A 24098-nucleotide genomic window follows, 5' to 3' on the forward strand; every position below is an offset into this window, starting at 1 on the left:
AATGCAATGCAAAGTTTAACCTTTCTTGCTTGAGCTTTATTGCGAAAAAACAATCAACTAAACAGGAATACCCTTTTCGCCGTCAAACCTATGATACTCTTTGATGAAATCGACATGTGACGATGAATTTCCATTTAAAGTTTTCTATCTCGTTAATTTAGGAGTTTGCTGGAAACACCGACTCGGATACGGTTGTTTCTCATGAGCTGGCCACAGCAATCAGGGCACGCTACATCCGCTTCCGACCAACAGCTTGGCATGGTCACATATCAATGAGAGTAGAACTCTATGGGTGCAAAGGTAAAATTGCTTTTGATACTCACCAGTATTCTTCACACAGGTTCTCACGTTCTACTAATGGCTAATGTGCTATTGGCAGTGTACATAGGTCAAGAGCACTTTTCGTAACTTTTTTTCAATTCTAATTACTACTACGTCGACAAAAATGTTTCCCACCGGTATTTTGCAAACAGTGATGGGTTTTTAAAAACTTACGATTTGAATTTTCTCCAAGACTCGACATGATGTGTACCTTTGCATAATGTCAAGAAGCTCTACGTCTTTTTTTTTTCAATTCTACGTCGATTAAAATTTTTCCCATCAGTATTTTGCAAACAGTGATGGGTTTCTCAAAAATTACGATTTTAATTTTCTCTAAGACTCGACATGATGTGTTCCTTTTTCAGAATGTCAAGAAGCTCTGGGCGTGGAAAGCGGTGCCATCTCTGACGCACAAATCAGTGCTTCGTCACAGTGGGACGCTAATCATGCCGCATTCCAGGGAAGATTACACTTTCAGAAATCTCCAGGTAAAGCAGGATCATGGTCAGCTCGCACCAATGATGTCAATCAGTGGTTGCAGATTGATCTTGGTAATCAGGTAACCAAAGTAACCCGTTTGGCAACACAAGGAAGGAACGCTTACAGTCAGTGGGTAACCAAGTACAAGCTGCAGTACAGTCAGGACGGCGTCACCTTTCACTATTATAGCGAGCAACCACATACTGCGCCCAAGGTAACATAGCCTTCTTCGAAAAGGAAAACTCACCCAGAAATTGTAGTCTCAGCTATCCTTTAACGCTACATTACCTCTTAAGAAAGATATATCTCAGCATTCACTTTTGTTTTCCAGTAGAAACATTAACAACTTGTTTTCATCTGTGGGCATTAGTTTTCAAATTCAACAGTCTACCTTTTTTGTCAAGATCCAACATAACTTTATTACACGTATCAAAGCAATGCAATGCCCAGTTTAACTTTTCTTGCTTGAGCTTTATTGCGAAAAAACAATCAACTAAACAGGAATACCCTTTTCGCCGTCAAACCTATGATACTCTTTGATGAAATCGACATGTGACGATGAATTTCCATTTAAAGTTTTCTATCTCGTTAATTTAGGAGTTTGCTGGAAACACCGACTCGGATACGGTTGTTTCTCATGAGCTGGCCACAGCAATCAGGGCACGCTACATCCGCTTCCGACCAACAGCTTGGCATGGTCACATATCAATGAGAGTAGAACTCTATGGGTGCAAAGGTAAAATTGCTTTTGATACTCACCAGTATTCTTCACACAGGTTCTCACGTTCTACTAATGGCTAATGTGCTATTGGCAGTGTACATAGGTCAAGAGCACTTTTCGTAACTTTTTTTCAATTCTAATTACTACTACGTCGATAAAAATGTTTCCCACCGGTATTTTCCAAACAGTGATGGGTTTCTCAAAACTTACGATTTAAATTTTCTCCAGGACTCGACATGATGTGTTCCTTTGCAGAATGTCAAGAAGCTCGACGTCTTTTTTTTTTTTTTCAATTCTACGTCGATAAAAGTTTTTCCCATCAGTATTTTACAAACAGTGATGGGTTTCTCAAAAATTACGATTTTAATTTTCTCTAAGACTCGACATGATGTGTTCCTTTTTCAGAATGTCAAGAAGCTCTGGGCGTGGAGAGCGGTGCCATCTCTGACGCACAAATCAGTGCTTCGTCACAGTGGGACGCTAATCATGCCGCCATCCAGGGAAGATTACACTTTCAGAAATCTCCAGGTAAAGCAGGATCATGGTCAGCTCGCACCAATGATGTCAATCAGTGGCTGCAGATTGATCTTGGTAATCAGGTTACCAAAGTAACCCGTTTGGCAGCACAAGGAAGGAACGCTTACAGTCAGTGGGTAACCAAGTACAAGCTGCAGTACAGTCAGGACGGCGTCACCTTCCACTATTATAGCGAGCAACCACATACTGCGCCCAAGGTAACATAGCCTTCTTCGAAAAGGAAAACTCACCCAGAAATTGTAGTCTCAGCTATCCTTTAACGCTACATTACCTCTTAAGAAAGATATATCTCAGCATTCACTTTTGTTTTCCAGTAGAAACATTAACAACTTGTTTTCATCTGTGGGCATTAGTTTTCAAATTCAACAGTCTACCTTTTTTGTCAAGATCCAACATAACTTTATTACACGTATCAAAGCAATGCAATGCCCAGTTTAACTTTTCTTGCTTGAGCTTTATTGCGAAAAAACAATCAACTAAACAGGAATACCCTTTTTGACGTCAAACCTATGATACTCTTTGATGAAATCGACATGTGACGATGAATTTCCATTTAAAGTTTTCTATCTCGTTAATTTAGGAGTTTGCTGGAAACACCGACTCGGATACGGTTGTTTCTCATGAGCTGGCCACAGCAATCAGGGCACGCTACATCCGCTTCCGACCAACAGCTTGGCATGGTCACATATCAATGAGAGTAGAACTCTATGGGTGCAAAGGTAAAATTGCTTTTGATACTCACAACTATTCTTCACACAGGTTCTCACGTTCTACTAATGGCTAATGTGCTATTGGCAGTGTACATAGGTCAAGAGCACTTTTCGTAACTTTTTTTCAATTCTAATTACTACTACGTCGATAAAAATGTTTCCCACCGGTATTTTGCAAACAGTGATGGGTTTCTCAAAAATTATGACTTAAATTTTCTCCAAGACTCGACATGATGTGTTCCTTAGCAGAATATCAAAAAGCTATACGTCTTTTTTTCAATTCTACGTCGATAAAAGTTTTTCCCATCAGTATTTTGCAAACAGTGATGGGTTTCTCAACAATTACGATTTTAATTTTCTCTAAGACTCGACATGATGTGTTCCTTTTTCAGAATGTCAAGAAGTTCTGGGCGTGGAAAGCGGTGCCATCTCTGACGCACAAATCAGTGCTTCGTCACAGTGGGACGCTAATCATGCCGCATTCCAGGGAAGATTACACTTTCAGAAATCTCCAGGTATAGCAGGATCATGGTCAGCTCGCACCAATGATGTCAATCAGTGGTTGCAGATTGATCTTGGTAATCAGGTAACCAAAGTAACCCGTTTGGCAACACAGGGAAGGAACGCTTACAGTCAGTGGGTAACCAAGTACAAGCTGCAGTACAGTCAGGACGGCGTCACCTTTCACTATTATAGCGAGCAACCACATACTGCGCCCAAGGTAACATAGCCTTCTTCGAAAAGGAAAACTCACCCAGAAATTGTAGCCTCAGCTATCCTTTAACGCTACATTACCTCTTAAGAAAGATATATCTCAGCATTCACTTTTGTTTTCCAGTAGAAACATAAACAACTTGTTTTCATCTGTGGGCATTAGTTTTCAAATTCAACAGTCTACCTTTTTTGTCAAGATCCAACATAACTTTATTACACGTATCAAAGCAATGCAATGCCCAGTTTAACTTTTCCTGCTTGAGCTTTATTGCGAAAAAACAATCAACTAAACAGAAATACCCTTTTCGCCGTCAAACCTATGATACTCTTTGATGAAATCGACATGTGACGATGAATTTCCATTTAAAGTTTTCTATCTCGTTAATTTAGGAGTTTGCTGGAAACACCGACTCGGATACGGTTGTTTCTCATGAGCTGGCCACAGCAATCAGGGCACGCTACATCCGCTTCCGACCAACAGCTTGGCATGGTCACATATCAATGAGAGTAGAACTCTATGGGTGCAAAGGTAAAATTGCTTTTGATACTCACAACTATTCTTCACACAGGTTCTCACGTTCTACTAATGGCTAATGTGCTATTGGCAGTGTACATAGGTCAAGAGCACTTTTCGTAACTTTTTTTCAATTCTATTCACTACTACGTCGATAAAAATGTTTCCCACCGGTATTTTGCAAACAGTGATGGGTTTCTCAAAACTTACGATTTGAATTTTCTCCAAGACTCGACATGATGTGTTCCTTCGCAGAATGTCAAGAAGCTCTACGTCTTTTTTTCCATTCTACGTCAATTAAAATTTTTCTCATCAGTATTTTGCAAACAGTGATGCGTTTCTCAAAAATTACGATTTTAATTTTCTCTAAGACTCGACATGATGTGTTCCTTTTTCAGAATGTCAAGAAGTTCTGGGCGTGGAAAGCGGTGCCATCTCTGACGCACAAATCAGTGCTTCGTCACAGTGGGACGCTAATCATGCCGCATTCCAGGGAAGATTACACTTTCAGAAATCTCCAGGTAAAGCAGGATCATGGTCAGCTCGCACCAATGATGTCAATCAGTGGTTGCAGATTGATCTTGGTAATCAGGTAACCAAAGTAACCCGTTTGGCAACACAAGGAAGGAACGCTTACAGTCAGTGGGTAACCAAGTACAAGCTGCAGTACAGTCAGGACGGCGTCACCTTTCACTATTATAGCGAGCAACCACATACTGCGCCCAAGGTAACATAGCCTTCTTCGAAAAGGAAAACTCACCCAGAAATTGTAGCCTCAGCTATCCTTTAACGCTACATTACCTCTTAAGAAAGATATATCTCAGCATTCACTTTTGTTTTCCAGTAGAAACATTAACAACTTGTTTTCATCTGTGGGCATTAGTTTTCAAATTCAACAGTCTACCTTTTTTGTCAAGATCCAACATAACTTTATTACACGTATCAAAGCAATGCAATGCAAAGTTTAACTTTTCTTGCTTGAGCTTTATTGCGAAAAAACAATCAACTAAACAGGAATACCCTTTTCGCCGTCAAACCTATGATACTCTTTGATGAAATCGACATGTGACGATGAATTTCCATTTAAAGTTTTCTATCTCGTTAATTTAGGAGTTTGCTGGAAACACCGACTCGGATACGGTTGTTTCTCATGAGCTGGCCACAGCAATCAGGGCACGCTACATCCGCTTCCGACCAACAGCTTGGCATGGTCACATATCAATGAGAGTAGAACTCTATGGGTGCAAAGGTAAAATTGCTTTTGATACTCACCAGTATTCTTCACACAGGTTCTCACGTTCTACTAATGGCTAATGTGCTATTGGCAGTGTACATAGGTCAAGAGCACTTTTCGTAACTTTTTTTCAATTCTAATTACTACTACGTCGACAAAAATGTTTCCCACCGGTATTTTGCAAACAGTGATGGGTTTTTAAAAACTTACGATTTGAATTTTCTCCAAGACTCGACATGATGTGTACCTTTGCATAATGTCAAGAAGCTCTACGTCTTTTTTTTTTCAATTCTACGTCGATTAAAATTTTTCCCATCAGTATTTTGCAAACAGTGATGGGTTTCTCAAAAATTACGATTTTAATTTTCTCTAAGACTCGACATGATGTGTTCCTTTTTCAGAATGTCAAGAAGCTCTGGGCGTGGAAAGCGGTGCCATCTCTGACGCACAAATCAGTGCTTCGTCACAGTGGGACGCTAATCATGCCGCATTCCAGGGAAGATTACACTTTCAGAAATCTCCAGGTAAAGCAGGATCATGGTCAGCTCGCACCAATGATGTCAATCAGTGGTTGCAGATTGATCTTGGTAATCAGGTAACCAAAGTAACCCGTTTGGCAACACAAGGAAGGAACGCTTACAGTCAGTGGGTAACCAAGTACAAGCTGCAGTACAGTCAGGACGGCGTCACCTTTCACTATTATAGCGAGCAACCACATACTGCGCCCAAGGTAACATAGCCTTCTTCGAAAAGGAAAACTCACCCAGAAATTGTAGTCTCAGCTATCCTTTAACGCTACATTACCTCTTAAGAAAGATATATCTCAGCATTCACTTTTGTTTTCCAGTAGAAACATTAACAACTTGTTTTCATCTGTGGGCATTAGTTTTCAAATTCAACAGTCTACCTTTTTTGTCAAGATCCAACATAACTTTATTACACGTATCAAAGCAATGCAATGCCCAGTTTAACTTTTCTTGCTTGAGCTTTATTGCGAAAAAACAATCAACTAAACAGGAATACCCTTTTCGCCGTCAAACCTATGATACTCTTTGATGAAATCGACATGTGACGATGAATTTCCATTTAAAGTTTTCTATCTCGTTAATTTAGGAGTTTGCTGGAAACACCGACTCGGATACGGTTGTTTCTCATGAGCTGGCCACAGCAATCAGGGCACGCTACATCCGCTTCCGACCAACAGCTTGGCATGGTCACATATCAATGAGAGTAGAACTCTATGGGTGCAAAGGTAAAATTGCTTTTGATACTCACCAGTATTCTTCACACAGGTTCTCACGTTCTACTAATGGCTAATGTGCTATTGGCAGTGTACATAGGTCAAGAGCACTTTTCGTAACTTTTTTTCAATTCTAATTACTACTACGTCGATAAAAATGTTTCCCACCGGTATTTTCCAAACAGTGATGGGTTTCTCAAAACTTACGATTTAAATTTTCTCCAGGACTCGACATGATGTGTTCCTTTGCAGAATGTCAAGAAGCTCGACGTCTTTTTTTTTTTTTTCAATTCTACGTCGATAAAAGTTTTTCCCATCAGTATTTTACAAACAGTGATGGGTTTCTCAAAAATTACGATTTTAATTTTCTCTAAGACTCGACATGATGTGTTCCTTTTTCAGAATGTCAAGAAGCTCTGGGCGTGGAGAGCGGTGCCATCTCTGACGCACAAATCAGTGCTTCGTCACAGTGGGACGCTAATCATGCCGCCATCCAGGGAAGATTACACTTTCAGAAATCTCCAGGTAAAGCAGGATCATGGTCAGCTCGCACCAATGATGTCAATCAGTGGCTGCAGATTGATCTTGGTAATCAGGTTACCAAAGTAACCCGTTTGGCAGCACAAGGAAGGAACGCTTACAGTCAGTGGGTAACCAAGTACAAGCTGCAGTACAGTCAGGACGGCGTCACCTTCCACTATTATAGCGAGCAACCACATACTGCGCCCAAGGTAACATAGCCTTCTTCGAAAAGGAAAACTCACCCAGAAATTGTAGTCTCAGCTATCCTTTAACGCTACATTACCTCTTAAGAAAGATATATCTCAGCATTCACTTTTGTTTTCCAGTAGAAACATTAACAACTTGTTTTCATCTGTGGGCATTAGTTTTCAAATTCAACAGTCTACCTTTTTTGTCAAGATCCAACATAACTTTATTACACGTATCAAAGCAATGCAATGCCCAGTTTAACTTTTCTTGCTTGAGCTTTATTGCGAAAAAACAATCAACTAAACAGGAATACCCTTTTTGACGTCAAACCTATGATACTCTTTGATGAAATCGACATGTGACGATGAATTTCCATTTAAAGTTTTCTATCTCGTTAATTTAGGAGTTTGCTGGAAACACCGACTCGGATACGGTTGTTTCTCATGAGCTGGCCACAGCAATCAGGGCACGCTACATCCGCTTCCGACCAACAGCTTGGCATGGTCACATATCAATGAGAGTAGAACTCTATGGGTGCAAAGGTAAAATTGCTTTTGATACTCACAACTATTCTTCACACAGGTTCTCACGTTCTACTAATGGCTAATGTGCTATTGGCAGTGTACATAGGTCAAGAGCACTTTTCGTAACTTTTTTTCAATTCTAATTACTACTACGTCGATAAAAATGTTTCCCACCGGTATTTTGCAAACAGTGATGGGTTTCTCAAAAATTATGACTTAAATTTTCTCCAAGACTCGACATGATGTGTTCCTTAGCAGAATATCAAAAAGCTATACGTCTTTTTTTCAATTCTACGTCGATAAAAGTTTTTCCCATCAGTATTTTGCAAACAGTGATGGGTTTCTCAACAATTACGATTTTAATTTTCTCTAAGACTCGACATGATGTGTTCCTTTTTCAGAATGTCAAGAAGTTCTGGGCGTGGAAAGCGGTGCCATCTCTGACGCACAAATCAGTGCTTCGTCACAGTGGGACGCTAATCATGCCGCATTCCAGGGAAGATTACACTTTCAGAAATCTCCAGGTATAGCAGGATCATGGTCAGCTCGCACCAATGATGTCAATCAGTGGTTGCAGATTGATCTTGGTAATCAGGTAACCAAAGTAACCCGTTTGGCAACACAGGGAAGGAACGCTTACAGTCAGTGGGTAACCAAGTACAAGCTGCAGTACAGTCAGGACGGCGTCACCTTTCACTATTATAGCGAGCAACCACATACTGCGCCCAAGGTAACATAGCCTTCTTCGAAAAGGAAAACTCACCCAGAAATTGTAGCCTCAGCTATCCTTTAACGCTACATTACCTCTTAAGAAAGATATATCTCAGCATTCACTTTTGTTTTCCAGTAGAAACATTAACAACTTGTTTTCATCTGTGGGCATTAGTTTTCAAATTCAACAGTCTACCTTTTTTGTCAAGATCCAACATAACTTTATTACACGTATCAAAGCAATGCAATGCCCAGTTTAACTTTTCTTGCTTGAGCTTTATTGCGAAAAAACAATCAACTAAACAGGAATACCCTTTTCGCCGTCAAACCTATGATACTCTTTGATGAAATCGACATGTGACGATGAATTTCCATTTAAAGTTTTCTATCTCGTTAATTTAGGAGTTTGCTGGAAACACCGACTCGGATACGGTTGTTTCTCATGAGCTGGCCACAGCAATCAGGGCACGCTACATCCGCTTCCGACCAACAGCTTGGCATGGTCACATATCAATGAGAGTAGAACTCTATGGGTGCAAAGGTAAAATTGCTTTTGATAATCACAACTATTCTTCACACAGGTTCTCACGTTCTACTAATGGCTAATGTGCTATTGGCAGTGTACATAGGTCAAGAGCACTTTTCGTAACTTTTTTTCAATTCTAATTACTACTACGTCGACAAAAATGTTTCCCACCGGTATTTTGCAAACAGTGATGGGTTTTTAAAAACTTACGATTTGAATTTTCTCCAAGACTCGACATGATGTGTACCTTTGCATAATGTCAAGAAGCTCTACGTCTTTTTTTTTTCAATTCTACGTCGATTAAAATTTTTCCCATCAGTATTTTGCAAACAGTGATGGGTTTCTCAAAAATTACGATTTTAATTTTCTCTAAGACTCGACATGATGTGTTCCTTTTTCAGAATGTCAAGAAGCTCTGGGCGTGGAAAGCGGTGCCATCTCTCACGCACAAATCAGTGCTTCGTCACAGTGGGACGCTAATCATGCCGCATTCCAGGGAAGATTACACTTTCAGAAATCTCCAGGTAAAGCAGGATCATGGTCAGCTCGCACCAATGATGTCAATCAGTGGTTGCAGATTGATCTTGGTAATCAGGTAACCAAAGTAACCCGTTTGGCAACACAAGGAAGGAACGCTTACAGTCAGTGGGTAACCAAGTACAAGCTGCAGTACAGTCAGGACGGCGTCACCTTTCACTATTATAGCGAGCAACCACATACTGCGCCCAAGGTAACATAGCCTTCTTCGAAAAGGAAAACTCACCCAGAAATTGTAGTCTCAGCTATCCTTTAACGCTACATTACCTCTTAAGAAAGATATATCTCAGCATTCACTTTTGTTTTCCAGTAGAAACATTAACAACTTGTTTTCATCTGTGGGCATTAGTTTTCAAATTCAACAGTCTACCTTTTTTGTCAAGATCCAACATAACTTTATTACACGTATCAAAGCAATGCAATGCCCAGTTTAACTTTTCTTGCTTGAGCTTTATTGCGAAAAAACAATCAACTAAACAGGAATACCCTTTTCGCCGTCAAACCTATGATACTCTTTGATGAAATCGACATGTGACGATGAATTTCCATTTAAAGTTTTCTATCTCGTTAATTTAGGAGTTTGCTGGAAACACCGACTCGGATACGGTTGTTTCTCATGAGCTGGCCACAGCAATCAGGGCACGCTACATCCGCTTCCGACCAACAGCTTGGCATGGTCACATATCAATGAGAGTAGAACTCTATGGGTGCAAAGGTAAAATTGCTTTTGATACTCACCAGTATTCTTCACACAGGTTCTCACGTTCTACTAATGGCTAATGTGCTATTGGCAGTGTACATAGGTCAAGAGCACTTTTCGTAACTTTTTTTCAATTCTAATTACTACTACGTCGATAAAAATGTTTCCCACCGGTATTTTCCAAACAGTGATGGGTTTCTCAAAACTTACGATTTAAATTTTCTCCAGGACTCGACATGATGTGTTCCTTTGCAGAATGTCAAGAAGCTCGACGTCTTTTTTTTTTTTTTCAATTCTACGTCGATAAAAGTTTTTCCCATCAGTATTTTACAAACAGTGATGGGTTTCTCAAAAATTACGATTTTAATTTTCTCTAAGACTCGACATGATGTGTTCCTTTTTCAGAATGTCAAGAAGCTCTGGGCGTGGAGAGCGGTGCCATCTCTGACGCACAAATCAGTGCTTCGTCACAGTGGGACGCTAATCATGCCGCCATCCAGGGAAGATTACACTTTCAGAAATCTCCAGGTAAAGCAGGATCATGGTCAGCTCGCACCAATGATGTCAATCAGTGGCTGCAGATTGATCTTGGTAATCAGGTTACCAAAGTAACCCGTTTGGCAGCACAAGGAAGGAACGCTTACAGTCAGTGGGTAACCAAGTACAAGCTGCAGTACAGTCAGGACGGCGTCACCTTCCACTATTATAGCGAGCAACCACATACTGCGCCCAAGGTAACATAGCCTTCTTCGAAAAGGAAAACTCACCCAGAAATGGTAGTCTTAGCTAAACTTTAACGCTACATTACCTCTTAAGAAAGATATATCTCAGCATTCACTTTTGTTTTCCAGTAGAAACATTAACAACTTGTTTTCATCTGTGGGCATTAGTTTTCAAATTCAACAGTCTACCTTTTTTGTCAAGATCCAACATAACTTTATTGCACGTATCAAAGCAATACAATGCCCAGTTTAACTTTCCTTGCTTGAGCTTTATTGCGAAAAAACAATCAACTAAACAGGAATACCCTTTCGCCGTCAAACCTATGATACTCTTTGTTGAAATGGACATGTGACGATGAATTTTTATTTAAAGTTTTCTATCTCGTTAATTTAGGAGTTTGCTGGAAACACCGACTCGGATACGGTTGTTTCTCATGAGCTGGCTACAGCAATCAGGGCGCGCTACATCCGCTTCCGACCAACAGCTTGGCATGGTCACATATCAATGAGAGTAGAACTCTATGGGTGCAAAGGTAAAATTGCTTTTGATACTCAGAAGTATTGTTCACACGGGTTCTTACGTTCTACTAATGGCTAATGTGCTATTGGCAGTGTACATAGGTCAACAGCAATTTTCTTAACTTTTTTTTAATTCTAATCGTTACTACGTCGATAAACACTTGTTTCTTAAAATCGGGTCACAGCAATCAAAGCAAGGTACATCTGCTTTCGACCAACAGCTTTGCATGGTTACATATCAATAAGAAAAGAACTGTATGGGAGCAAAGGTAAAATTTGACCCATCTTCCCAAGTAGTACTTATGGCAACGTGCTTTTCGTATTGTACACGTGTGAAGAACAATTTTTTTTACCTTTTTTCAATTCTAATCGTTAATACGTGGATAGAAACTCTTGTTTTCCTTGAGCTGGCTAGCGAAATCAGGGCACATTACATCCGCTTCCGACCAAATGTTTGGCATGGTTACATATCAATGAAAGTAGAACTCTACGGCTGTAAAGGTACAGTAGGTTTTTTTACTTAAAAATTGCTCTTGACACACTTTTTCGCCTTTTACTTTAGAATTCCTACGTCAGTAGGAATAATATGAGATATTGTAACTCTGTATTGGAGCACCTTTATATACCAAAGAACTGGATCAGCTTATTTCTTCTGTAATTGTTTTTCACTCGGCTATTATATACGAGTTATGACTCAGAGTTTTCTAACAAATCAGAGGAAATGTGCCAATTCTTCAAATACGTGAATATGTCGTGTCACTTGTCAATATTGGCCCTTACCACGCCCAAGAAATTTATCGACAGTCAATACTTTAATACCGGCCCATTTCCCCCTTGGAGATAAGGAAATAAGTCAAGTAAGTCAAGTCAATACTGCAAACGTCACTGCAGGAAATAAACGACAGAATTCCACTCACTATCACTTCCAGTTTCACCCACATAAGCATGAAGTCAAAAGTGTCACCGCAAAGAACTTTACGTTGCGTTTAAATGAACCTGCAACTAGTAGAATTTTTCACAACCTGAACTGATTTCATATGTCAAACGCGATAAAAGGATTGCTAACTTTCTAGTTAGTAACGTTCTCAAATCCGTCAATCAACCTGGCAGTTTTTAATGCGGCCGCGCACTATGCAAATCACAACACGGATAAAATTTCAGGATCCATGCGAACTATTGAAATCATTGATCGTTTCTTTATTGATCTCCGCTAATGTTATCTATTGCATAAAATATACTTTTTAAAAACGTTATACATTGGTGAGACAGAATGGAGGCTAGGCGGACGATTTCACGAACATCTTAGAGACGTTGAAAGAAATAACGAAGGTGAATCAAAGCCAGTCGCTCGACACTCTAACCTGCCTAACCCTGTCTTCTTCCTGGTAGTTTCAATAATATGTTTTCACTGACATACCCTGTGCATTCTTATGAAACGAGAATTCCGGGGCTCTTTTATTTACCCCATTGTGGGACTATTATAAAAAAGTTTTCTATCTGCTTCCAAGGCCCAAACGTCTTTAGTTTTCTTAGCTTTGATATTCAAAATGCAACAAGTATTGCCTCTTTCACTTCGAAACAATTCCTCTTAATATAAACCTAACGTAAACCTATAATTTTTCTTTGTTTGTTTGTTTGTTTGTTCCCACATTTTTCACTTTTTCGATTTACACTTCTTTTTTACCCTAATAATGCTTTAAACATATAGGTAATTTCATGTCATAGCTCTTTTTTATTTCTACTCTGCCATTGATTCTCTCATTATTCTACTGTTAAGCTGCTAATATATATTATAGAGGGAGCCCATTATTTAAGAGCCTTGTGGTTTCTCATGGGCTTCCTCGCCATTAATATTATTATTATTATTATTATTATTATTATTATTATTATTATTATTATTAATTATTATTATTATTATTATTATTATTATTTATTTTTTTTTTGTTATTATTTTTATTATTATTATTATTATTATTATTATTATTATTATTATTATTATTATTATTATTATTATTATTATTATTATTATTATTATTATTATTATTATTATTATGGATTCCGGATTCCGGATTCCATGTTTTAGGTAAACCCCGCAACAAACTACACACAGCCCCTTGCATGGTGACCTGTGTCACATCACGCTTTGGTGACTTGTGGTCTCAGGGCTTTTCCCATGTTAATTTGTAGGTTTTCAAGAAAAAGCCCAAGGAATGAGTTTGTGCAAGTTATTATTATTGTTATTACACTGTCTTGTATTTCCTTTTATTGTGGCAAAAAATAAGCTTGAAACTTGAAACTTACAAAAACACATGGCAGTCTGTGGCATTACTCGACCCCATGGTTATTGCAGAAATCCGCAAAGGTTTCACAGCAAACATTAACCTTCCAAATCGACAGTCTTACTCCCCATGGTTTCATTCGACTAATGCACTTTTGTTTTTCACTTAACTATGCTTCCACCAATAGCAAACTGCTTCACTTCTCGCTATATACAACTCACACAACCCACAACTCCTGTTATCGAATTATGATTTCGATACAGTGTATCAGCAATGACTTTAGCTTTGTGTTGATGTGTCCACAATTTATTGATTATTTACCACGTTTTACGGGAAACATGTCTATTACCAGCTAAGTTCACGAACGCCAAATTTATTTCGTCTTCTTCAGAGGATGCTCTCTTTTCAACGAACAGTCGACTCTTGTTTATCGCAGATGACATGAATTGTTGTACTTGTTGTGTTGTGGGAGAAATTAGAAAATTAACTTATTCCGTTGCCGCGCATTGCCTCTAATTTACCCTTGAGCTGCTCCTGTCTGGCTTCACAGCTCAGTCGATAGAGTGTTGCTATCATGTCGGTGGTCAAAATCCGGGCGTCATTTGTTCGAATCAAAATTTGTTTTACCTCGTGGGGATCACATTTCCTTCCGACGGAAATGCTCAAGAAAAAATTAAGTAGTTTCCTTGCAGTAGCTTAAATTTACGTTGCAGAGTTAATTCCCTGATTTCTCAGCTTATTTAATGTACCCTTCGATGTCAAACGACAGAAAGTTAAATTCCTTGAATCCATCACCACCAAACTACAACCCAGATATTTTACAATTGATTCATCCTTTTGCTTGCAGTTATCGGGTTATGTGCACTTGGAGTTTGGAGTGTCGACAGAAGCTTAAGAGTTTCCAAGAGCAACTCCAGCGCTCTCCAAACTTCACAAGTGCATTATGACACGATTTACTCACAACTAAATGCCTGAAACAATTGTTTTATAACATTGCCAGTGGAAATGAACGCAGATGTACGACGAGCAACTTAACGAAAGCCGGGACAAAAGTCGAAAACTAAACAGCGCGAAGGAATCTATAAAATGAAAAAAGTCTTACCTTCCTTTTTCTGTTTTTTTTTTCCTTATCAAAAATTAATTCCTTGTCCATTTTTTCTGCCGAAGAAGTCTTCTACTGTCGCACTAGGCTACTCGCGCGAGAAAAAAAAAAAACATTTCTCATTGCAAAGCAAGGAACTGGTAAAATTTGCTTACGTCATTAATGAGTAACCGATGAGTAGTCAGCTATTAGTAACTGATTTTTGCCGATAACTAATGAGTAATCGATGACTAATCGAAGATAACAAATTTTATATACAAGAAAGATCCTCGCAGTTATGTACGCAACTTAAGCAGTTGCGAAAAGAAAGCTTCAAACAATTCAGGCTTGAGCGGGATTCGAACCCATCCCGTTCAAGCATGAATTTTTTCCAAGCTTTCTTTTCGTAACTGCTTAAGTTGGGTAAATAACTGCGAGGATCTTTCTTTTATATAACCTTTCACCCGCTGTTCAAATATATGTTTCATATATTCATACTAATTTATCAAAAAAAAATTGGCCTACTCTCCCATCTCATTGATTAGTCATTTATGCATTGACTACTCATTGGGAAACAAACTGTCCTAAACTGTACTGCCCTTCTATTAGATAATTAAATAACTTTTTGTGGAACTTATTTATATTTTTTAATTGTTTGCAGAGGCAACTTTGTGACTGTCGTCACTTCAGTTCCTTTCTAAAGAAACTGCAGAAAGACCTTCCATTTTTGACTCACTTCAAAACCCCAAGTCGACCATAAACTACATGTTGCATTCGTAGGTAAAATAAACGCTTCATGGGTATTTGTAGCAACGGTTGTATTAGAATGATGGAATACGGTATACTTTATTAAAAATGTAGATTGAGGTTAAAGGGTAGTTACATAATAGTCTTAAAGGTGATGTTGTAATGAGGGAAAAGACTTCTGTTATTGCTGTTTAATAAAGGTTGACTTATATATGAAGTATGTGCAGCCTTGTTTATGTGCATATTGGGTATAACGGAAACTTCCAATCAATTTCGGCCCCGTATCCCTTCTCATTGTCACTTATTCTTACTGGTTACTGGGTTGTTCTTATTTGTCAAAGAGGTATTTCTTGATCGAAATTTCTGTTTGTCGTCTTTACATCTTAAAATGACGTGCTCGCCCGATTGCCGCACCAGCTTGTTACAGTCAAGTATTATACTATTAGGCGTCTATTAGAGATTAAAGATACAACTGCTCGTATTAGATATGCTTCCATTCATGAAAGTTTTCGGTAGTTTCTTTGCGCAATTTGACTTAACTATCTTTTGCGTCACATCTCTCAAATCTCCACCAAGGACTTTTACAACAGACTTAAAATTCTATTCGTAACAATTCGCGCTTCGAATTTATCATAACAAAAAAGTTTAACATTTTGATTTTAAATTGCTGTATGTAGACTGATTAACTGTCTGATTGATTGTCCTCTCTCCTGTATCGTGATATATCTTTTATGGCCTCCTCCTAGTCCAAGACAATAGAACTCTTTCTCTTTTTCGCAATTCACTCGCTTCATTATTCCAGGGTCTTTCAGAAAATCAGCACACTAAAGCGTCTGATTTTGTCCGTTTTTGCCTGCAACCCTTAGTCCAAAATCCCTCGCCCCTTCTTGCTTCGTTCAAGGTAAAGTATTCTTTTGATTTATGACCTCAAGAACAAGGTATAAGAATGGCTAATTTTGAATACGCACAAAAGAATATTAAAATGGTTTCTATCTTGAAATAAGGTCTGTCGTGAATTTTATTCCGATTTACATTACATGTTCAATGAGCTTTGCACCGGTACGGTAAACAGGATAAACACCCAATCCCCAATTAAGACCCTTGTGCTTATTAAGCAGGTATTTGTATTAAACAGCACATTATGAATGACTGAGGTTCTACACTTGATGGAAAAACAACACAAAAATAAAAAACTCAAATCAAAAACGAAGAAAACGTATAAAACAAAAAATGTAACGATAGAGTACATACGTTCGCTGCATGTTTTCTGAGATATCGAATAAAAGTCTGTAACAAATGTACCACAAAAAATAGTACAAAAATAACAAACGCCCAGATAGTTAAAATATTTTTTTTTGTCCGTCACAAATAATAAAGTTGACTGAGTGCAATTCAAACAATCAGACTTGGGCGGGTGAACCAGAATTCTTTTGACGGGACAGCAAAATACCGTATTTATTCAAATTTTAACTGTCCCTCGATTAATCGCCCCTCTTAAATAATCGCTCCTCTTTTGGTGGACATATGTGTGAAATATTCACCCCCAACCCTCTCAACTTCACCTTTGACTACTCAAACCCTTCTACGTCTACCCCCCCCCCCCCCCCCCGCCCCCTTTCTTTCAACCCCTCCCTTTCATGTTCAAAATGTACGCCTTAGAAAGGAAAAGAAAGGCTGATCGAGGACTCCAGCTCTGACTCCGAAGACATTGACAATGTTAGTTCATAACTAACCAAATTGAGAACACTTTTTAGGACACTGCAGAGAACATTTACAAAGCTCATGTTCTGTTTGCTTTGTGTGATTAGAGCAGTTTCCAGTTCAGTCTCGTAAAACCAAAGTAATTACTCTGACTAATCGCAACAAATATAAACAACACAACGAGCCAATCAGAATTCGAAGCCAATACATGAAACCGGTGGCAAGCGCGGGAAAACGCGTGCGGCGAAAACACGATTGGTTTTGGTTTGGATTCCCATTGGTTGAGAAAGTGGCGCGAGTTTTACTAACCATGCAATCACAGAGCGTAGTAATGCAAACCCAAAGCAATAGCGAAATTACTTTCGACACTCAATTGAAGACCGTTCTATTTAATGATCACAAGGAATAATAAAACGAAATATTTAGGGCATGACCTCCCACGGACAATATTTAAGATAATCGCCGCCCTCGATTAATCCGCCCCTCGAATAGCCCCCTTTTAAAGCAAAAAAAAAAAAAAATTCCCACAGTTATTATTCGAATAAATACGGCAGGCTATGTCACCTTCAGAACCCTCTTCATACCAGCTTCATGTAACAAACAACTCAATTTTTTCTCGTAATAAACATAATCTCAAGCCTTTATCTCTTCCTTTTTCTCTGTGCTTCTCCTTTTATTTTATTTAATCTTTTGTTGTTGTCTTCTTTCTACTGAGTACGACAAACTGAAGAAGTATATTTTCTAGCATTTGCCGGGTCGCTTTCTAGACAAGATAATCCAATCTTCAAATTATGGATAGTTGTCGAGTTTTAATTTTTTTCATTCAAGTTTTTAATCGAAAATTTCATTCAGAGTTCGTTTTGTGCTTTTCCAGGTGATTTTGAAACTTACGGGGAATTTGACGACCGCCTAATCATTTTCGCTTTCACAAAAACGCAGTATTAGAGAGAAACTGTAAAATAAATGGTGTAGACTCATAAGCAATTAACCAATAATTCAGTGTGGCCTCTTAAAAGCCGACGTTAGGTTAAAGTGAAATGTCAGGGGACTAGCAACACTCATTTGGGGCAGTACAGATACAACATTTCCTAAGTGATGAAAAGTAAAATATGAAGCTTTTGACTGACAATTAACTCAGTAGAATTTTGATGGTGTGAAAAACTATCATGGAAACAAGTTGTTGCGAGTTGGAGGTGATATGTAAGATGATCGTCAATTCTGTCTTTCTTATATTCATCTTTGGCCAAGTGGTAAGCCTCCATGTAAGTCATTTACAGTGTCCACAATTACCACTGCAGTGCTTAATAGGAATGAATTAATCCTCGCCTTGTACATGATTTTCTCAAACTCATTAATAATTCAAAAGCCAAGGGCAAAGGAAAACATGCACCGTGACGTGTTTGGAAATCTGATGAAAAACTCCTCGTTTTTGCATCCTTAATTTTCCCTTCAAAATCAGTTTGTTTGAAAAGTTATATCAAACACTCGTCACAGTGTTTCATCACCATATCAAAAACCTCGAAGTTCGTTAAAAGATACTCCGCTTCGCGTCGTATTTTCGACTCTCTTCTCGGTATTTGATATGTGATGATACACTGTGTCTCCTGTTTGATATATTACGTACAATGATGTTCAATTGCGTATTTTCAGCCATTACTGAAAAAACTTATCCAAATAAAATAAAAAAGCGTGCTTAGATATCGGTCCGGCTTGAGCCAAAGGTTAATACTATAAAAACGAAGATACCAGGTGATGCCGAATGGTCCGAATACAAACCCAATCAACACAAGGAAAAAATATTCTTAACCAAGGTCGTAACTAGGGTCAAAACATGAAATCATCAAAACTTATCGAAATAGGCTATTTTTCAGATGTCCTCTACAGTGCCTGCTATATCCGAGTTTGAAGGCAGACACATGGGTGGAGTGGGTGGGGAGGGGAGTGCTTCGAGACTGAGTACAGTTGAAGTTTTCAGTAGACCTGCATCTTTCAAAAGCTCTTTTGTCACTCGACCTTTATAACCTGCAACTACATTGTTTTTTAGGGCTGGAAACATTGTTCTGTTGTTCGTTCTTTTGTTCTCTCGACCAACCATGTAAGACATTGCAAACGTTGCAAGTTGCTCCGAAGTTTTGGGCCCTGAGCAGTTTGAGAGCGGGCATGTTTTGGAAAAACCAGTCAGATATGTATGCTGTTTAGCACAAATTGAACACGTGTTATACCCTTTTGCGGAGTTTTTTTCCTCTTAGTTATTGTTAGTTTTTGTGTCTACGGCTTCTAGAGAAGCGTAGACACTATGTCATCGGGTTGAGTGAAAGAGTGAAAGAGTGAAAGAGTGTAAGAGTGTAAGAGTGTAAATGCTACAGGAATCCCAAATGGAATACTATCGAAAGCCGACGCTAATCCTCGACTGACCGAGATCTAAGCGATTGTATTTGCGGATCAGGACAATGGCAACAATACGGTAAATGATGTTTTTCGATGTTGATTTGCTTTTTACAAATAGTTTAAGTGATGATTTGAACCAGAATTCTGTAACTTCTGTAATTTTCATCGCAAACGTGCCCGAATTTACTGCGAGTGATCGCTTTGAACAAACACGGAGTGCCTACAAATTTTACGTGCGTGTTTGCACGCACGCATAAAAACTGAAAGTTTTTTGCCTCTAATAGCAAATGCATCGTTTATTTCAATAAAATGTTTTTTTTAGAAAGCTTTTTGTTGATTTTTGTGTCTTTGTCAATTCATATATGCGTTTGAGAAGCGACAAATGCGTAATCAAGGACAATTTGCATAAGCGGGTTGAAATTTCATATGCCAAAGGTCTTCATCAACATGCCATGAATTTTGGCAATATTTTTGCGTTCAAGTGTGTTTTTCGGCAAATGATTAATAGGTAACCATATTATTTTACGTCAGCTTTGGAAGCCAACGATATTTATTTATCTACTGCGCATTTTATTCAGTTTAAACCGCTCTAGGAAAAAGTTAATTCATGCGAAAACTATGGAAACACGACAGGAGTCAAAGGGTTAAGGAATGATACTTGCCATTCATAAGTTCAGTATAGATTAATTTATAGTTTCTGTTGCATTTTATGCCTACGTTTCAGATTACAACTTTGCTTTCAGTACTTTATGTTTAGAACTTTGCTGCATTGCTTTTAGTACAAAGTTGTGGTTCACGTTGTAAGATTATATTTAACAAATCGACGGCAGTTTTCTATGGTCTATAGACCATAAAATGACGTCAAAAAATGTTCAAAACTCAAGTGGAACCACGAGCTGCAGGCGAGTGGTTTCACTGCCAAGTTTTGGACATTTTATGGCGTCATTTTTGGGTCTATAAGAGTTTTTACAATAACTGTCCAAATTCCCGCGCGCTGATTGGCTCGTAGCTATTGTCTATAAGAGTACAGACAATAAAAATGACGTCAGATGTAACGCGCGTGCTTTCTCAACGAAAAAAAATAAACAATTCCGCTCGTACTTTTTCCATGTTATTGTAAAAAACAAATCGACGGCAGTTTTCTATGGTCTATACTCTTACAGACCATAAAATGACGCCATAAAATGTCCAAAACTTGGCAGTGAAACCACTCGCCTGCGGCTCGTGGTTCCACTTGAGTTTTGAACATTTTTTGACGTCATTTTATGGTCTATAAGAGTATAGACCATAGAAAACTGCCGTCGATTTGTTAAATAGACCATAGAAAACTGCCGTCGATTTGTTTTTTACAATAACATGGAGAAAGCGCGCGCATTACATCTGACGCCATTTTTATTGTCTGTACTCTTATAGACAATAGCTACGAGCCAATCAGCGTGCGAGAATTTGGACAGTTATTGTAAAAAATATATTGTTTATGTTAGAATAAAGTTACAGTTCTCTTCATACAAATTGTTTGTGGTAAACGATACCAGCTTAATCTCTTCTCACCAGTATTCTGTGCAACATTTTACAACCATTTTTTTTTTTATCTCTATCCTATTTCCACTCCTCCCTCTTCGTTTTCATTTCAGTCTTATTTCCCTTTTCTTCAATTCTTTTATATCACATTTCTATACCAGTACTGCAGTAGACACATGCAGTCTGAGACTGCCTATTTTTTGATTTGTTGTATTAGCTTTATTATAAATTCAAATTCAAAATTTCACTCACGTATGAAGTATAGAAGAGAAAGAAGATGCTCCCAAGAAAACGATGCACTTCATCACGTTATGAACGGTTGGCACTAGTGAGCCGCAACATCCGAGCACAGCTCGTGACTACTACCGAGGACTACACTTTAAAGCATTAGATTGCTTAACATCTGCTATAAAATACTGAGCGTTTCAACCAGCCAGCATTTCTTGTTTTCAAGAAGCGCGACGAAGCGCGAGTGACGCGTGACGCGAGATCTTTGAATGTGCACGAATGAGATTTAATTGGCCAAGTAGCAAGAATCTGTAAGCTAGTGCACGTTAATCTTGCCACCAGTTCAACAGGAGAGCGTTCGTTTTCAACCGCTAGATGAGTGGAAAACCTGCCTTCGTTCTCAAATGCATCAAGCACGTTTTACTCATTTGTCCATCCTAAACACTCACAAGACAAGACTGGATGGCATTTGCCTGGTACCGGTTGCCAATGCTTTTGTATAGCTCAGTGACAATCGCAAGAGAAATTTGGGAAATCCACGGTGGCGGATTTTCATTAACTATGTTGTTGAGATATAAGTGATGCCATAAGAGTGCCGTTGCTACACTGAACTATCAACTCATAATATTGAAATATGGAGCAAGACTTGTAATAATATGTTGTAAAACGCCATTTTATAGTTGTTGTGAAATTTAGTTACTGTTATTGACAGTTATTGTTGTCATTCCAGAGTCATTTTTTAGCAAGGGATCGTATCTCGTGACTGAATAGTAAACTACTTCCGTTAACGTTAATTCAATTAGACTGCAAGCAGTCCCTTTCTGGTCAGTCGAGCGCAGCGAGACTGGTGCGAGGAGAAACAAACGAAACCGCCCTTTTTCCCGCCTCTCCCAAGCCCCCACCCCCCCCCCCCCCTTCCCCTTTTCTAGTTTGCTCCAGTTTTTTCGCGCTCGGCTATTCCGCGCGACCTCGACTATCCATAAAGGGACTGCTTGCAGCCTATAATTCAATTCATGCTCACAACTTATTGGAGAAAAGACGTAAAATACTTTTATTTATTTTTTTCTGAAGCATCTCCGCGGGCCGGAAGGTCAAATCCTCGAATCTGATTGGCTAATCGCGCGCTCGTAACCGGTCCAGCTTTTTACGATACGGACCACGGTCCGGATTTTTATCCGCGCTATTCGCGGCAAATTGAAATTGTTGCGAAAGTTTACAAACAAAGGCAACAGTTACACGCAAACAACTTCCCGTGGAAATATGTAAGGAAAATATAAATTCTGAAGAAAATGGATTCAGACGAGAGTGTACACAGCAAAAGTGAATTTTACTACCCAGAAGAAGAAACCCCCAACAAAACGACGGCATTAAAATATGAAGAAGTTGAACAAGACAGGCAATTAAGCAAAATTCAAGATTTTATTCACTCACTTCGCCCTGATAACACCAAAAAAAAAAAAGACAACTTACGATCTGAACCTTTGGCGAAGATACTGTTCCTCAGTTGGAGAGACAAGAACCTTGGAAAACATTCCTCCTAACGAGGTCAACATCCTGCTGTGCAGATTATTCATGGACGTCCGTAAAAAAGATGGCGAGCCAGGTACACTTGCATCGCTCCAGAAAAGTATTCAGCGCTAGTTCATTTGTATCTAAAGTTCGCCAGCCATCGTCCTGAAGAAATGAAAAGATCCGAGGCGCCTCTCTTCCTGGCAATAAACCACAAAAGAAAGCCTGCAGATCCGGTGTGGTACAGTCGAGCTCCTCTCGGAAAAAACAAGATCGGAGAATTTTTGACGAAGGCTGCGAAGAATGCAGGACTGCCTGAAAATGTAACCAACCATTCTGTGCGAAAAACCTGCATTTCAAGGCTGACGGATGCAGAAATTCCTGTTTATTATGTAGCTCAGCGGAGTGGACATAAGAATTCAAAAAGCTTAGATTTCTACAAAACTGCTTCCGACGACCACCAGCGCAAGATGTCGTTGCTACTGAGCAGCGAAACGAAATCTCCCATCTCTTCAAACGATGCATCGCTTAATCAAGCAGTCAAAGCCTCGCAGGACCCATTCAAGCCGAGAGAAGACAAGCAAGCTTCTTCAGGCGAGGATCCCTTCACTGGTTTTTTTGCTGGTTCGAACATCAGTAAAGTTGAAGGCTGCACGTTCAATTTCTCTTTTAATACAGCGCCTTGCAGCAGTGGTGAAAGCTCGGCTCGGTCAAAGCCGCGAAAACGCCACATTATCATCTCAGATGACTCAGACTCAGATTAACTTGAACTTTCTTTTGGAAAGTTAGTTTTCACAAATCTAGGGACGTTTTAAACATGTCTCGAACCGTTAAGAAAAATAAACTTCGCCGTGTTTGAGTCTTCATTCACAATTTTTATCATTCGATCGATATTTTTACGTATTCACTAGACGAAAGTAGTGTTTGAATCGTACTTGCTTTATTTTGTGACGAGAATTTACAAAGCTACAACTTTACACAAAAACTGTCGGAAACTTTTCGACAGAAAATATCTCATGGAGAATGTTGAAATACATTTCCGAACCTCTTGATTTCAAACTTTTCTGGGGTAGGATGGCTCAAGAGCCCTCTACACCGGCGCTCGTTTTCAAGCCCCCACCCCCCCTCCCCCAGTTGAAAATGGGCTCCACCGTCCCTGCAACTGATGATGATAGTTTATCGATAAAAACACGTTGCTTTAAAATGAAATGTGACATTTATCA

At 39.0% G+C, this 24098-nt stretch overlaps 2 protein-coding genes and 1 long non-coding RNA gene across 3 annotated transcripts in view; all 3 read left to right on the plus strand.

Moving 5' to 3' along the window:
- The window catches only part of LOC146455586 (uncharacterized), a 325355-nt gene extending 317566 nt beyond the window's left edge, over positions 1–7789 (plus strand). Inside the window, 13 exon segments of the mRNA XM_085094073.1 lie at positions 162–300; positions 660–1015; positions 1399–1537; positions 1928–2256; positions 2640–2778; positions 3162–3490; positions 3874–4012; positions 4396–4724; positions 5108–5246; positions 5633–5961; positions 6345–6483; positions 6874–7202; positions 7586–7789. Of these exon segments, the coding sequence (XP_084950199.1) occupies positions 162–300; positions 660–1015; positions 1399–1537; positions 1928–2256; positions 2640–2778; positions 3162–3490; positions 3874–4012; positions 4396–4724; positions 5108–5246; positions 5633–5961; positions 6345–6483; positions 6874–7202; positions 7586–7789 (3039 nt within the window).
- Positions 7790–7945: 156 nt separating this feature from the next.
- On the plus strand, positions 7946–11500 carry LOC146455595 (lactadherin-like). The gene is made up of 7 exons (XM_085094074.1): positions 7946–8024; positions 8108–8436; positions 8820–8958; positions 9345–9673; positions 10057–10195; positions 10586–10914; positions 11297–11500. Exons 1-7 carry the CDS (start codon positions 7946–7948, stop codon positions 11498–11500), a joined length of 1548 nt encoding a protein of 515 aa, XP_084950200.1.
- Positions 11501–11734: 234 nt separating this feature from the next.
- LOC146455596 (uncharacterized) lies at positions 11735–15745 on the plus strand. The gene is made up of 2 exons (XR_014859008.1): positions 11735–11922; positions 15443–15745. It is a non-coding gene; the product is annotated as an uncharacterized LOC146455596 (long non-coding RNA).
- Positions 15746–24098: the final 8353 nt, after the last annotated feature.

The sequence above is a fragment of the Pavona decussata genome, unplaced genomic scaffold, assembly GCF_977016875.1.
Source record: "Pavona decussata unplaced genomic scaffold, jaPavDecu1.1 SCAFFOLD_272, whole genome shotgun sequence".
In the NCBI taxonomy this organism is placed as follows: Eukaryota; Metazoa; Cnidaria; class Anthozoa; order Scleractinia; family Agariciidae; genus Pavona; species Pavona decussata.

Excerpts from the sequence above, each read along its gene's own strand:
- LOC146455595 (XM_085094074.1), top strand. The coding sequence starts at position 7,946 with ATGATGTGTTCCTTAGCAGAATATCAAAAAGCTATACGTCTTTTTTTC. Across the intron at positions 9,674-10,056 it reads AACCACATACTGCGCCCAAG|GAGTTTGCTGGAAACACCGA; the intron begins GTAACATAGCCT and ends TCGTTAATTTAG. Across the intron at positions 10,196-10,585 it reads AGAACTCTATGGGTGCAAAG|AATGTCAAGAAGCTCTGGGC; the intron begins GTAAAATTGCTT and ends TTCCTTTTTCAG.